Consider the following 16939-nt stretch of genomic DNA (forward strand, 5'->3'; position numbering starts at 1 on the left):
TGGAGCGCTGTTGCCTTGGAGGTAGAAGATCCTGGGTTTGAATCTCTGCCTGGGGTCTTTCTGCATGGAGTTGACATGTTCTCCATGTGCTTGTGTACCCTGGTTCTCCGTAGGTATTTCGACTTCTTCCCACGGTGTAAAAACATATATGTGAGATCAGCTGGTCTATCCTAATCTAGATGTGTATGAGCATCTAGGGGTGGACAAAATAAGATGTTATCCTCGTTCCGCTCCTTTTGCTCATGGGAAATGTATGACAGAAAGTGACTGTTTTTGCAAATTTTTTTTTGCCATGTAGCAATAAATAAATAAACATGAAAAATCTGAATCTGATGATTGTCTGTCCTATTGGTCTCTGTGTTGCCCTTTGATGGACTAGCTGCCTGTTCAGGGTGTACCTTGCTTCTGGTCCATTTATGTTTTTAGAGACGGTTTTACCAGCGTTTATAGTTTACTTGAAACAGCTAAATTTTTAAAGTTGTTTGAAAAGTTTTAAACCCCCAGACCGACCCCCAGTCGGTCGAGGCAGATGACCGTTCATACTGAGCCCGGTTCTGCTGGAGGTTTTTCCTTCCCGTTAATGGGTGGTTTTTCTTTCCACTGTCGCTTCATGCTTGCTCAGTATGAGGGATTGCTGCAAAGCCATCGACAATGCAGACGACTCTCCCTGTAGCTCTACGCTTCTCCAGGAGTGAATGTTGTTGTCGGGACTTTGATGCACTCAACTGGGTTCCCTTATATAGGAAATTTTTGACCAATCTGTATAATCTGACCCAATCTGTGTAATATGATTGAATTTGACTTTGTAAAGTGCCTTGAGATGACATGTTTCATGAATTAGCGCTAAATAAATAAAATTTAATTGAATTGAAAAATTTAATTGTGAATGTTTTCTTTACATGTTCCCATTACTAAGATTCATAAGGGGAAAGAACAAACAAACAATGATTGCAACTTTAAGTTATGTTCACGCTTTAAAAAATTATAAGTTCCTATATGACTTTAGCTCAAACTTGGAATACAAAGTCCCTGTTGAGAAGAGTCCAGCATGACTGACCAAGTAATCTTTGCTGGTTAATAGCAACAGATCCATCTTCCTCCAAAAGTATTTTGCGAGACTTCGATTTCACCTGCAGTTTTCTCTATGACATGAAACAGTCATGCTAAACAGTAATGCTCTTTTAGGTTTTACTTTTGCTGCAATCTGTTCTGTGCGAACAAGGGTTAATTTTTCATGACTTAAATTTAATTTCAAAATCCGCCTAAATAATAGAAGGGGTGAACGACTTCTGAGAGTGCACTTATGCAAAGAGGGACATACGGAGGCATACTTATTAGATATTACACATAATCCTGACTATAAATGGATCTCTGTGGAAAAGGAGAGTAGTGTGACAAAAACACGGAAGCACATCACTGTTAGGAGGAAATAACTAAAATAGCCCAACCTTCATGTTTTACATTGGTAATATTGCAGCGACATCTCAGCTTTGCATATTGTGTGTACCTTTTTTTCACATACAAGGCTGTCCTCAGATATCTCTTTCTCTCACTCTGTCTCCTCACTTTGATCGGCAAAAGCTTCACCTCCTCACATTCTTATTTCTGAGATCCCTTAAATATGTCTTTGTCCAGAGGTTTGCCATTTCTTTTTGTTTTTACAGAAAACAAGAAGAACAAAATGTGAAGAGTGACATTTTTTTTCTCAGGGTACTGGAATCTGAGTCAGCGTGATGCATCGGATTTGTTTATTTACTCAGTTGACCAACCTTTCGCTATTCTGATGTAATCTTTTGCATTTTAACAACCACTCAATGGATGCCTTTAAAAACACGAGGAGTGTACTCAGACTTGTTTTTCTTTTCTTTTTTGCATATGCATGCATGTGAATATCATAACTTATTTTTATTTTTTATTTTGTTTTACAAATTGTGACTTTTCTTAGCCTCATTTAGCAACTGCAGTGATAGTTAGCGATAGTCTGGAGAAAATAGAATAAAATCAACTTCCAGCTTCTACTTCCTGGAGAGAAGTCAGAGCACAATAAAACAGGTCTGTCTTGTAAATGAGATCCTTAATAACCTGCATAAAGAACAGTTAAATAAAGACTTAATTGCAGCTGACAATATAGTGAGTTATTAGTGCTAATCATGTCTACTTAACTAAAGAGTTGTGTAATTAGGCAGTTCCTTTACACGTGGAGTTTGAAAGGACTGATTCAAAGAGAAGGATTTCCTAGATGTGTAACTACAGGATTTAATTCTGATGTCACCCAAATATCAGACAGTAATGTGATCGTATAATCGTTATAACTGCTATCGTTATGAACTCATGAACCCACTGAAGGATGATATCTCACATAAGAAACACGGAATAACTAACTGAATATACTTACTGTTATGGAGTTTAAAGAAATAAATTGACATTAAAAACAAGCAATTTATACTGCATGGATTCCATAGCAGTAATATATAATATTATCATGTTGCTCATAGATATGCTAATTTATTTAAACTGAGTTATTTCAAAAATAAATATTTCTCAAGATAAAGTATGTATTTAGTCAACATAGACTAAAAGCTTACATAAGTCATTGGCAGAAACAATGCAATGAAATATTTATTCTGTGACACAATGATAATGGTGCACTGCATAAAGAGCTGTTTTTAGAAAAGTTTACATACTCTGTTGGATTTAATCCACCTCTCCCACATGTATTGTAGACAGCAATGTAGGTACATCATGGGGACCACTCTTTGTTCCTCTTCTTTACTTTTACGTCGTCCTACACATTCAGCATTTGGTTTTATCTTAAAAGATCTGCTAAAATTGAGAGGGTCAATATGGGGAAAGAAGACTTGCCAAAGGAGACTTTCACATGTGGACAAGAAAGGTCAAGGATCAATATCGACTGTTTGACTGAGAGACATCTTTATCTTTCTTCTTGAAACAAAGCAGTCTGGCTTCATTATCTAGTGTCTCTTTAGGGATAAAAGGCAAAAAACAAAAAAGATCCCACTGTATTCTGTATATTTATCATATATATATATATATATATATATATATATATATATATATATATATATATATATATATATATATATATATATATGAAATTATCAGGAGGCTAAAATCAAATGCCTATAACCTTGGATGAATGTGGCTCACATTTTTGGTTTATGCAATAAGTGGTGTTGGTGGTGAATGTGTGAAATTGTGTGTGTTAGTTTGAGCACTAGTGCACAGGAAACGTGTTTGAATGACCTATTTGTCAGGGTATTTGAGGATCTCTCATTCCCCCAAAGACAAGCATGCCTGGCAGGATTCCAGATGGAGTGTCTGGGATAGCCTAAAGTGTTAACATTACCCCCCCCCCCCACACACACACACACATCCCAGTCTAATATGCGGTTCTCCCTTTTCCTCTCCAAAACCTACCTTCAACTCCAAATTTTGTGCAGACAGACAAACTGGCTTTAAAGCTGCCACTGGTACACTGAATTGCAGCATTTTAACAATAAATGTCTGAATGTAAGTTTCCTCTTTCCTTATTTAAATGTATTTAAGCATGGTTACTAATAGGTCAATTAGGGCATACATAATCTTCTATAAAGAAGGTTATGTTTACAATATATACATCTCATTGATTTTTGTAAAGTTTGCAACATAACGGCTCCATGGCTAAGGAAAATAATTCCCTCTTTCAGACTGCTATTCATAGAAACAGGACTGACGATTTTTATCCATGAGATTAACAAGAATTTGTTTAAGTACATGTATTGGTTATTTTTATATTTTATTTCAAACAAAGAACAAAACAGAACAAAATTGAACAGCTACCCCCCCATTTTAATACATTGATATAATTTAATATAGGTTATAGTTCCCTGCACCAATCTAGTTGCTATTGCCACCTTTTGGCCTGACATGGGTACTTCAGATTTTCAATTCAATAAATTTTTATTTATTTAGCACCAATTCAGGGTACATGTCATCTTAAGGCACTTTTCATGTCAAATTCAATCAAATTATAAAGATTGGTCAAATAGTTTCCTATCTAAGGAAGCCCAGTACACTGCATTAAGTCTTTAGTGGACCATTTGCAGTTGAGCTCTTAGCTTTGGCAAATTACATCATGCATTTTAGACACTTTCACTTCAAACATTTTCACAACGCACATTCATGTAGGCCACGATATGGGGGGGGGTGGGGGGATGGGGTGGGGGGTGGGGCTTATGTTGTGTGAGCCTCGCCTCGGACGGCTCCCTTCACCCCCTCTCGCATTTAGACATTGAGGGTTCTGGGTAGTTGCTTGGAGGGGGGGGGGCACTGGCACCAGCTTCCTTCCGGAGGGGGGGTGGGCTGTGCCGTGTACCCCCTTCGGTGCTCACAGTTTAGTATAGTTGAATTGTGGTGAGTTTTTTTTTTCCAGGTTCGGGTCCGGTCCGCTCCTTCTCCCAAGAACATCTCAAGTCTCCGATAGGTGCGGAGCCCATCCCCCCACGTCCTGCCCTCCACTGCTGCGTTGGCAGGCGCCTTGGCCCTCTGGCGCATTGGCGGTCCTCGGGTTTGGGGCGGGTTCCCGGGTGGGCGCCGGCCCATTCCCGGCGGCGGCTTCGCGGGGCCTGGCCCCCCGGGGGGCGGCCGGGGCCCCTGCCGCAGGGGCGGGGCGCCCCTGGGGCCTCTGGCCCCCAGGGCCCATGGCTGGGACCACTTTAGCGCGGCTGGCTGCCGGTGGAGCCCACGGGCTCGTCCCCGCAGCTCTTAGGGGCGTCGGCATTGCGGTGGCTGGGGGATTTCCTCGGGGTCGTCTCTCCTCTTTCCTCGGGGGGGGGGGGGGGGTTGCAGATTTCCTGTGATGGCCCCTCTCGGGCGCACTGCTTTGGGGGCCCCTTTGGGAGTCCGGGGTTATGGGTCCCCTGACCCCTGCCTCTGTGCTCGGGGAAGGTGGGTCTTCGGTTCTCCACAACCACTATCGAGCTATTTCCTTCTGTATAATTTTCACCTAAACTAGTGCACTCTCACAAATGCACTCTCACAAACTCCCACAGGTGCTGGGTCCCAGGTATTAAATGTTCACTTATATACAGAAAGCCTATAATTTTTTTTTTTTTTTTTTTCACTTTCTTTTTTCAGGTATCACATTACACATGTCAGCTTAAATAATAATACATATGATTTAGCAATGGTATTGTTACTCGATTGTATCTGTTGCTTTATGTCTGTTGGTTGTGCTGTTCTTTTTGCGTCTCTTTCCAGGTGATGGAGCAGACAGAGGACGTTTTATCATTCTCTCCCTTTTATCTCTTCTTTCTTTCACCTCTTCTTTCTTTTTTTTCTCTTCTTGTTCTTTCTTTACTCTCCTACTTAAAAAAAAGTAAATAGAGATCATTAACCACAAGTTAAATACATTATTAAATATATTATTCACAATAAAATTAACTGTTTTATTTAAATATCTGATGCAAACCACTCCTTTTTGCACAAAATAAGAAAGCAGAGTTGTCATTTCAACATTTAATCTGAAACATGCTGATCCTCTCCAAATAGATTTGCGTTCTAATTGTAATGACGATAATTGCACATTCTCTCCTCGGGCTCCAAGGGACTGCGGAGCGGACCTAGTAACCACGGATGTAGTAGGCTTCGGTTTTCACGGAGTCACGAAGGCGGTCTGTAACGGAACGGACACAAACAGGAGTGAAAGATGAGGAATTAAGGGCTAAGTCACCTTGTGTCCGCGTCACTTCTGAAATAAATTACTTTACACAACCTAAAACTGAAATGCCTATCCCTTCTATTGTGAATGATTTTACAGAGAGAGAAAAAAATTAAACGGCATAATTTTTACATTGAATATCCTGTAAAACGTGCACTAAACAATAATAAAAAAAAAAAGATCAAAAGTAAAGGAGTAGGAAGAGCATTGTTGTGTTTTGCCAATCCTCCTCAGGGTGAGTCAGAGAAAAAAAGAATCTTGTAAATTCACTTAAATTATGTGTGTATGTGTGTGTGTGTGTGTGTGGTTGTGCTTCCAGTAAAGAATGACTCACCCTTACTCATTCTAAAGATTAGCACACTTTAAAAGCCAAGCTTAAATGCTGTCTGCAGAAAATACTTTTGTGTTTTATGCCAAAGCTCTAATCAAGACTGCGGATGTAAACTATTTACAGTTCCAAAAAAGACGTAGGGATTTGGGAAAATCCAAACCGAAAACTGACGGATACTACTTTGGGCTTCGACCTGAACAATAACAAGAACAAAAAACCTAATTTCACTTAAATTCATTTAACAAGATCTGACCATGCTGGATTTAAAGTCAAAGGGAAGGAGATGATGTGTGCGTTCTATAAGAGTAAACAACGTTTCTATTGTGACGGAGGACAAATCAGAAACATCCCATACGACTGCTGGAACTCTGTCACACTGATTACAAAGGGTATCCATCGAAAGAATGATCACAGTAATCCAGTGTGTACATCTGGAACAAACAGGCTACGTAGACATGAAACACTGTGGTACAAGGCCAGTTTTTGGCCCTTTAATCCTCCAAATATAATCTCATTCTTGGAGCTGTGTGTTTATCCTGGAAAACGTGCAGATTCAAGTTTCCATGTCACACCTCAATAACAAAATGCAGTTCCAGGTCTTGTCATTATTCCTCATGCTGTAGGCCGAAAGCTCAGTAGCACAATCAAATTTTTACCAAAAAGGGTCACAATTTCAGTGGTAGGCTTTGAAGCTAAATAAACATGATTATGAAATATTTTCATTGCTGAATACATCTTACTATAACTATGTTTCTTTTTTCCTGCATAGTTTTTGTTTTAACCTTCTTAGCTTGCACAAACACATACATACTTTTTCTTTTATCCTTTATTTTATTTCCTGTAAAATTAATTGTCAGGATTCTGCAGGCTGTGCTGTACAGTTTCATGTCAGCACTGCCTGCTCTCTTCCCTTTCCCTCTCACAGGTGATCGTAGTTGATAGGTGGGCGTGGTGCGCACCTGCGGCTCGTTCGGCAGCTCTGGCCTGGAGCTTAAAAGTGGGTTGCAGTCAGCTGAAGGACGCCAGAGTGTTAAACCGTTGTGGTACACTTTCGTGGCCACTGTCTCTTGACAGTTTATTGTTCCAGCGCTACTCGTGTTTCTTATTTCCAGCGCTAACTCGTGTCTCCTGTTTTCTCACAGATCGCCTTGTGCTCTGGATTACTCTCCAGACGCTCTTTCGAGTGCTGAAGCTTCAAGTCAAGTTCCTGGATCCACTTCGCTCAGATTTTGCTCTGGCATTCCCCTCGAGCCCCCTTTGTATTACCAAGCCGGACAAGAGTTCCCTTTCCTGGATTCGCCCTAGTTCTTTTGGCTGTACTCTGCTCCCTGCTTCCCGCTGCGGTGCTGCTTGGGCTCCCCGCCTCCGTTCCACCTGCCGGCTCACCTGTCACTCGGTCACCTAGTTCCACCTAGAGAAGAGTTCCACTGAACCAGTTCTTCTGCCCCCGGCTAGGTTACCTGTGCCCGGCGTGTTTTGATCCTGGCGTCTTGATCACTGTCGGCCGCTCACTTTGTTCTCATTGTATCTCCGAGCCTGAAAATAAACATCTTTAAACTGCTCTTGCCTCCCGATTGTGTTCTGCATATGGGCCAAACACCTAAAACCCATGACATTAATATATTAATACTCAATGTCTATCTGCTATGAGCACTTGAAACAAAAGTCTGTGCGTACAGTCTTGACCAATAAAGCTGATTGTGAAGTTTTGACTTAACCATTAAATGCAATAACTACTCTGTCCTCTTAGCAGAGACAGCCAGTTTGTTTGTCTACGTCTTCCTCTCACTTCACCAGATGATCTCTGAGTCTGCAGGTTACCAAAAACCATTTCACATGATAACCGCAGCTATTAGCATTAGCTCGGTATCAAATACATGGGGGACATAATTGTTACAATTGTCACATTTATGATAGTCCGTGGGTTCTGTAGTGGTTATTACGTGCCTAACAGTGAGGTCTTTTGTAACTCATTTATTGCACCTCTGGATGGATGTAAATCTTACACACTGGAGCTTTAAAGTGTAACTCACCACGATGTAAAAGCATAACCCAGATACATTTTGAGAAATGCCATCAATGTAGGCAGTACAAAGAGACCCTGAGGGGCAGGGCCAAGTCTACGGATGAGAGGTGGGGGTTAAGCGGGACTGTGTTCAGGAGGAAGGAAAGTGACATGCTGAAACATGAGTGACCAGTGCAACACTGGCGGTCATGCCATAGTTTGGTCTTTTGAGGCGGAGGATATTTCACCCTGTCCTCTCCAGTGGTTGACGGATGGTTTGAGGAACCCAGTAGGCCTGAGCCTTATCAGTTCGAGCTGCTAGCGCAAAGCGCTGACTCAGCGATGCCCGAAGCCGGTGCTACCAAGGCAATGTGTAAAGGACAGGTTGGGTGAGTTTTAAAGTCCTGTTAGCAACATCATTGCTGACATGGGCTGACGTTCAAAGCAGTAAGTAACACTAAACACTATCGACCAATGTTCTCAATGCTTGCAATTCCAACTCCTAAGTCTGACTCACTTATTTGGGTCAGCTGCTTTTATACCTGATACACAGGGGTATCTATTGATTCAAAGATGAAAGCACTGTTTGAATCAATAGAAAAATATATTTGCTTTTAATTCAAGTCCCTATTAATGTATTTTGCTATTATAAAAACAAATTACTAAATGACTTGATTTGATAAAGTACCCAATAATCTGTTTAATAAAGAGTTAAACGCAGCAGATGATATTTGTACCTTTGAGTTCCGAGTGATAAACGATCTGGTAGCCAGCCAGCCAGACAGCAGATACTCGCTGGCCTGAAATGGGGCTCTGCAATAATGAGAAACAGATGGTAGCATAGTGTTTATACTCCCACAAAAGCCTTTATGCCAGGTATACGCACAGTACTGATCCATCTTATGGATTTCCAGTTTAACTGCATCAGTTTATCAAACACAGAAAATGAAAAGGTGATGTTATGAGTATTTACTTTATTCCTTTACATACCTCAGTCAATTCACACACTGATGGCAAGTCTGATACAGACAATGACAAATTTTCAACATGTATTTTTCTGCTTCTAGCAAGAAAAAAAAAGAAAGAAAAAAAGAATAACGACTCATTTTCTGACTGGGACAGATGATAACTTTTAATTTTCAGTTCAACCACTACTGCTGGGAGATTTCCTGGGGCTCTCCTCTACACTTTTCTGGGATGAGGGAGCAGAGCCGAGGGGCTCCTGTACTCTGGGGGCCCTATCGGACGTCTGGGGTTCTGGTCTTCCTGGTGTCTGCCTTGGTGCTCTGGGGGTCTGGTCTGGTCTTTGGCTCCTCACAACCACTATTGAGCATTTTTCTTATGGCTAAACCTTACATATACAAGTGCATTTTTACAAACACCCACAGGGGCTTGGATTCAGGTGTTTACATATTCACTTCTATACAGCTAAACCCTGTTGTTAGCTTTGGCTGTCACTTTATGCATCTTGTATTACTGTAAATAACACTACTTATTTTTCCAGTGATGTTGGTTATTTGTACACAGGAAATTTATCTGAGTAAGATTTATACAAATAAAAGACAACCTTTTTGAGAAGGACCAAATGGTATCTGGTTTTGAGTATATTTTCAATTTAAGTAAATTTTACACAGACACATTTACTGTGTACATGTGATACTTTTTTGGTTGGTTTTGCTGTTGTTTTTAGCTCTCTTTCTGCAGGTGTAGAAGGAGACTCTTGTACTCCTATTTTCATGTGCTCTATTTTTGTCAAATTTTCTCCCTTTTAATGTTGTGCCTCATCTAATTAGATGAGGCAAAATGCTTTCTCTTTTAACCTTCAGTTTGTGTATTCATTGAACTTGAAATAATCCCAAATTAATATCCAATCATTTTTTTTGCATTTATCAAGCAGAGCAGTAGGGTGAAAGCTTGTGAAGCTAAACCCTTGGGCTGTCTTTGGCATTGAGGCAGCAAAAAAAAAAAAAAAACTATGTGTGTGTGTTTGTGTGTGTGTGAGATAATTGTGGGTGTGGGGATGATTGGGTTTTGGCAAATGTGTATGTGAGAAAAATACAACTTATATACAAGTTAGTGCATTGGATTGGATATAAAATCCTGTCTGTGAACATCTGAAAGTTTTTAAAAAAGTATTTCAAATGTTCTACAAGAGTTAGACTGTGGTATGTATTTTCCTGCTCTGCTATGCACAAAGGGAGCTAAAACAAGTTTCCTTCACATGCTGGGTGCTCAAATTGTTATAAACTGGATTGAAACTGAGCCATGTGAGTTTGACCCCAAATCTATGCATTGATACGTAAGGATTACAAGCAGCATTACTAAGATTAGACAGACCCTAAACAAGATCTACAAAGTATCACCTTAAAAGGCCAAACCATGCATGCAAAACTATGACTGACTTTAAAATGACCACAAAAGTCCAGCTCATTGCACAACAGAAAAATAAACTGATAATAGATAATCATTTAATAGATCTCATGGCTACACTAAGCACATTTCCCAAACTAGGTACGTAAAAAAAATTAATAAATAAAATTTCACAAACAAAATAGCTCCTGAGGTTACTGACTGATGCGGACAACAGGCAAAACCTGAATAGACTGGAGCCGTATAGGAAAGACATTCATTGAAATCTCACATTTGGCACAAAAAGTAAACTATGCAGTGGAATCACGTTCATAAAGTCCTAAAGAAAAATACAATAACCTCAAACTAACAATGGGGTTGATGTCTGCTACATTTGGGGATTAAGACTATTTTAGCATACATGCAGAATTTGAAATAGGCAATAATCAACAAACGTGCTGAAGTGCATCAGAAAGTTCCTGCTTTCACATGCAGTTCATGCCTTCTCATTCCCATAATTTAGAAGACAATCCCATAAATGCTCATCAGGCCATTACATAAATGCATACAACTTCATGTGGTAAAACACTGGTTGACCCTTTTACTGATGTCCTAGAAGAAAGGCCCGTTTTGCTCACAATCAGCAACATGCATGTGAATGAAATCTGTGCACAAAACAATATTAGGTATGCAAGAAAGAAATGCTCCGGGTGGACCATAATATACATTTTTGTAATCCTTTAGCATACCTGATGCCTTAGCTGTTTTACCAAAGCAGCAAAGTATTCAACTTCTCGCTGCAAATACAAATAGAACCAAATAGCTTTCTACTACTCACCTGTCCCTAGGTGTCTCTATACAGAAAGACCCAGGTAAACTGGCTGCTACCTTTAAAGGGGCCATGACAACAAATTTCATTTTCTGAGGTTTTGGAGGTCTAATATGATCTGCTGTGCACTGTTGAGGCCGTCCGAATGTCAAAAGTGATTACCAAAGAACCTGCTCAGGTGCGGTCAGCTTTATTGCTTCGCTCAAAAACGGTCAGATCAGAAAACAATTTGTCGTTCTACGTAGGTTATCTCTTTCTACATAATTCATATTCTCCAATCAGAGCACACCATCAAGCAAACAGCCGTCCTCCTCTTCCCTCCTGCCCCTAGCTGATGCACTGGCTATGAGTTTAGCTAGCATACCTGACTGCTCCGTTCCAGAGGAGGAAGGCAGAGGAGCGGCAGCCCCAGATCAGCCTCCTTGTATCGGCTCGAACAGCCAGATGCCGCTGAAACCTCGGAGGATGAATACCCCGTATTCATACTCAAACTTCACAGTGGTTACTAAAAAGGGGAGCTGATATGTCTGAGGGTGCTCTAAAATACTAAAAAAAAAATTAAAAAGTTTCCACAATCACAGAAGAGTGGTAGAAGTTCATTTATGGGAGCTTTACTAAATACGGTTTCCTGGTGTGTGGTTGGATTCAAGTTGGGGGTTTTGCACAAACGAATAAAAAAAGCAAAACAAGGCTGGACTTTATCCAATCACCAGACACCAAGGATCATTATCAGGAGGATGATAAATGAAGAAATCTTGGAAGCTCACAATAAGAGTCCTGCGGTATTATTTTTGTTAGTATTTTCAAATGCAGTCAAAAACTGATGGATTTGATAGCTTTATTATTATTTTTTTTTTTACCAGGAATGCCACCAATTATGATTAGGAGGTTCCTCTTCTTATTTCAACAGAAGTCTAATCCCTCAACAGCTTGGTACTGTTCATGCGTGTTTCAGTCTGTAAAGTAACTTATTTCTGCTGCATGTCCATTTGATGTGGCTTCCATACTAAACCACTTCCAGAAGACATTGCCTTTGTCTGCTCCAAGTATTTCAAAGATATTGAAATATTTGAAGATTTTTAAAATACTATTTAGTGTTTTATGTTTTTCTCTCTGAGCTAGGGGGAGATATCATAATGCATCCTCTGGATGAAAATGCTGGATAGCTCCGTTCTTTCAGATGAGATTCAGGTTTGGGATAATGTCTCGGGAATCCATTGCTGTTCACTTCCAGCACACGTCCTGGCTCATCTGACCACGCACCTACACACAGAGCTGCACCCACACGCACACACAGACACAGACAAACACACAGTAGTGGGAGTCTGTCTTGAGGCGGCACAGACGGAGAGAAGGTGTGGGAATGCTGAAGATCGTGGGGGGAGCTCAGTGGGAGGAGAGATGAAAAGATGCAACTTCAGGACTATATGTGCCACATGCTACGGGAAGGAATGTCTTTGTGAGGGGAGCCAAAGAAGAGAGAGAAAAGAGGAGGAAGAGGAGGAGTGAAGACATGCAGTGGGAGGGCTCTTAGCCAAGACTGCAGCGTGGCTCCATGTGGAAATGAAAGAACCTCTCTCACACTTTCTCTGCTGTCTCTCTCTCCCTCTCTAAGCATGGCTTCCACCCACTGCAGCAAGTGAGCACGTCCAGAGCAAACACAGGGGGAGTCTCAACGTGACCTCGGTCTGGAAGTAAATATTTTTCACAAGCCTTGGATGAAGGTGAAGCTCTTTATTTTTTAAACGCTTTCCATGAAGTTATGTAACCTTTTTTTAAAGATTCTGCATTGCCCATTAGTTGTAGTATAGAAAAACTGAGATGCAATGGACTCTCAAATTCAGTTATTGCTTGACTTTTTTCCCCTCTAGGGGATTTGTGCTGTGATCCACTGGTGTCTTCAAGAAATCCACCAGATCTGAGTCGAACTGAGAACATTTTATGACATATGCAGATGCAGGGGGGGGGGGCTGTATGGGGGTGTTGTTTTGGGTCGATGATGTAACCCATCATGTGAACTCTGAACGTCTCGTCAACTTGCAGGCAGGTGTGATGCTGGGCTAGTGTGTTCGATACACACTTTCATGCTTCTAGACATCAGCGGTGTTGTGTAAGTTCCCACGTCATATGAACTACTCAAAAGAATATTACCAGATCTATCAATATGAACCATTTTGTATGTATAACTTATTTAAAATTCATGTCCGCAGTGTTAAATGTAACTAGTTTGGTTAATTTCTCACCTGTAACGCATTTGATGGTAAAGACTGCTAAAATAAATAGTGGGTTTTTGCAATGCACTTGGATTTTGTCACAACTAAATGTTTCGTAGCATCAAACAAGTTTCAATATCAGACAAATACAACTGGAGTATGCAGTTTTCAAAAGATTAATCATAGAGGAAAAAATATTCAAACCAGTGTCTGTTGCTATGTGAAAAAGTAATTCCCCCCAATCCCAGAGGCTTCAGCAGCAACAACTACCAACACGTGATGACTGACAATGTGTCTTGTACATCACTGTGCAGGAACTATAGGCCATGCTTCTTTACATAATCGATCACAGTGCATCGGCTCAGTCAGATTTAAGCCTAGGGTTTGACTAGGCCACTCGCTCAGCTTCTTCATTATTTGTTTGTTTTTTGCCATCCAGAGGTGGACTTGCTTGTGTGTTTTGATTCATTATCCTGCACAGTGCCTGGCAGAGTGGGGGGCACATGCCCATAAAGATCAGGGTTGTAAAGGTACGCTACAGGTGATACTTTTACAAAGTCAAGCTGATGAATGGAAAACGGCTTGGTAACGCTGAAAAACCCCCTGCAACCAGGGCTGTCAAAGTTAACACATCTCCCTCTTTCTGTGAGGTCTGCTGGATCATTAAATTAATTTTAGTGTGTTTTAAAAGCTCATCTTTTTAAACAGGCTATCAGAGAGCATGGCCATTAGGCCAGCCATGGTTTCTTTTTTGCTATTATTGAAGATTTTATTATACTTTCAACCTAGTATTTTGTTTATTGCTTTTGTTTTATTATTATTATTATTATTATTATTATTATTATTATTATTATTATTATTATTATTATTATTATTATTATTGTTGCTGTTGTTATATTTTTACCCTTTTAGTTCTTATGTAGGCCTACCTGTACAGTACTTTGTTTTAAAGTGCTTTATAAATAAATAGTGATGATGATGCCGCATTAACTCAATTTCCTTTTAACAGCATTAAATTCCTAATTTTTCAATCAGGAATCCGTCCTAATTAAAAAAAATGATTTACTCTGAACAGCAGTGTTAAATTCTGTTAATCTAAAATAATATGTGGAAGATCTGCAGACTTTGAGGATTTTTGGTTCTGATGAGCTCCTCCTAATGAATCTTCCTCAGGAAAACCATGACTCAAACTTTGTCATGGTCATATGCACCAGTTTTCTCTGAAAACTCAGACATCTTTGATGTTTTTAGGGGTTTGCATCAAACAAATAATACATTTGAAAACAGCACAAAAGAAACATCTTATTCTAACAGCCTTTATCGGATGAATCCCAGATCTGTATTACACTCCCCATTGTTGCATTTTATTCATTGAACTTTATTTCCTTTAATCCCATTTAAAACCTGTTGTTTATCATAATTTTGATTTCTCCTCTTACTTATTGCATATATGCAATATATGCAATAAGTAAGAGGAGATGCAATATAAAGAGGAGATGCAATATAAAGTCATTTTGGAAATAAAGAGAAACACACTGAGAAATACTTTTCTGTTCATTTTTGGGGTTGGGGGTCGGGGTGGGGCACCATAAAGCTTATATGCTTAAGGCACCCAAATGGCTCGCACCGCCCCTGTCCTGCAGCATATGCGCGGTTGAGCTCATGAATTGTTCCAGACAACTGTTGCTGATATTCAGACTGTTCGATGATCTAAAGGATTTAAGCATGACAAAACACTAAAACAAAATAAATTGGTAAGAGAACAAATTATTATATTTGCTGTTTTGCATCAAAGTGCATTCGTGATGACATATGCAAACTACTTTGTGCCACTTTGTATCTTTTTGCTTCTTTTGCATTTCTTTGGGTGAAATATCCAAAGTTGCTAAATTTTCAATAGTCTCTCATATTGTGACAGAGAAGGGCCTTCTGGGATTTTGGTTTCAATTCAACACAGCCAATTTTATCCACTTGGCCACCAAACAAGTAACCTACCCTTTATCATCTGTTCCAGATCACAATGTTCCCCCAGGCTTTTCTTTGCATGACAATCAGCAACACAAATTATTGTGGCTTGAACAGTTTAAAACGAGGTCCTTTATTTTAAAACTTTATGGAATTAGGAACGTCATTTAATAAAACATTTATTCACAACAATAGACACAGTCAGAGGCTGAAAAGGCTCTTGATACACATCCAGTAAATGAAACCATAAAAACCCTCTAACTTTTGTCTTATGAATCTGTTGTTTTATCGTTTTCTGGGTAAAGGGACGGACTTTCCTGAACTGAGTGACAGCATGATTCTACATCAAAAGGATTTGGTCCCCAAGAAGATTCTGCAGCATTCAGTTTTACCCAAACTACATCCCCTCGTCCTGCTGCTGCTTCTCCAGACCTGGAGGGTCTGCTGTCACCCCCAGTGTTTGGATTACAAACCTCCATTTGGGCCTCAGCAGCCACTGGTCTTTTGCAAAGAATATGCCAAGTTTGGATGCTGCGATCTGCAGAAGGATGAAGAAATATCGAGTAGGTTCTACTCAATTATGGAAAACTTTGACCATTCTGGTTATGCAGCCTGTGGCAAATACATACGCAGCATCCTCTGTCAGGTAAGAGAATAGCACGTTTGTGCATCTTTGCAGTTATTTTGCATGTCTTTAAGATCCTTATGTGTGATTATTTTACATATCCAGGGTTATTATGTTTCACTCATTTGTGACTTTTGCTTACCCTATAAAAATGTCAGAAATGCTGAAATGTGAACTGTCATGAGGTATATTAAAGTCTATTAAAGGAGACTTTAAAGTCTATTAAAGGAGCAATAACCAAAAGTTCACCACTAGATGGGCTGTTGAGCACTGTCTCTAGACAGTGGGAGGTTAGGGAGGTTAATACGTCTTGAAAATACTGATTTTCATGAACAATATATGCAGCAGGGAGGATTAAAGTTTTACTCAAATCTAATAAACTGAAAATACTGTAAAATGTAAGCTGGTGTAGATATAATAAGCTGTGTAATAGGTATAGGAAGCCCAATAAATATTTATCACAATACATTTTGAAGGGTTTCAGTGTAGCTCCTGTCTGAAAACCCAACATACATCAGCGTTCCCCTTTGATGCCCCGTGATAAGGGGAACTCAAATTATCATTTTGTAGTAATTCCTCTGCATCTTTGAGAAAACGATTGATTGATCTACCAAAAATATTCAGGTACGTGAGTGTTTAAATATTGTAGCATAAAAAAGTTAAGAGTAGAAATGTTAAGAATACTACACACTTGGTGTTTTAGGTTGTAATGTTATGGTTAGTTGTAGGAAAGCCTTTCTAAGTAACATTTCCTAAACACACACTTACCAGCCACTGCATTAAATACACCTTGCTGGTACTGAGTTGAAACAGGCAACAGGAGGTTCATGGCATCAAAGCTTCACACAGTTTTTGCAGATTTGCCCGCTGAACATCCATGATGTAAATCCCCCATTTCCCTAA

The 16939-nt window shown here is 39.9% G+C and overlaps 1 protein-coding gene across 3 annotated transcripts in view; it reads left to right on the forward strand.

The window, feature by feature from the left end:
- The first annotated feature begins 12584 nt into the window (after window positions 1–12584).
- si:ch211-136a13.1 (HHIP-like protein 1) overlaps window positions 12585–16939 on the forward strand; it is a 29189-nt gene continuing 24834 nt past the window's right edge. The window contains exons 1-3 of one of the 3 annotated variants that reach the window (XM_036149897.1): window positions 12585–12957; window positions 13277–13343; window positions 15717–16057. In XM_036149897.1, the coding sequence (XP_036005790.1) occupies window positions 15746–16057 (312 nt within the window). In that variant the 5' untranslated portion in view covers window positions 12585–12957; window positions 13277–13343; window positions 15717–15745. Of the gene's footprint in view, window positions 12958–13276; window positions 13344–15053; window positions 16058–16939 lie in introns of those variants that run through there. The other 2 variants (XM_036149898.1, XM_036149896.1) reach the window with 2 other exon arrangements.

This window comes from Fundulus heteroclitus, chromosome 18 (assembly GCF_011125445.2).
Source record: "Fundulus heteroclitus isolate FHET01 chromosome 18, MU-UCD_Fhet_4.1, whole genome shotgun sequence".
Classification (NCBI taxonomy): domain Eukaryota; kingdom Metazoa; phylum Chordata; class Actinopteri; order Cyprinodontiformes; family Fundulidae; genus Fundulus; species Fundulus heteroclitus.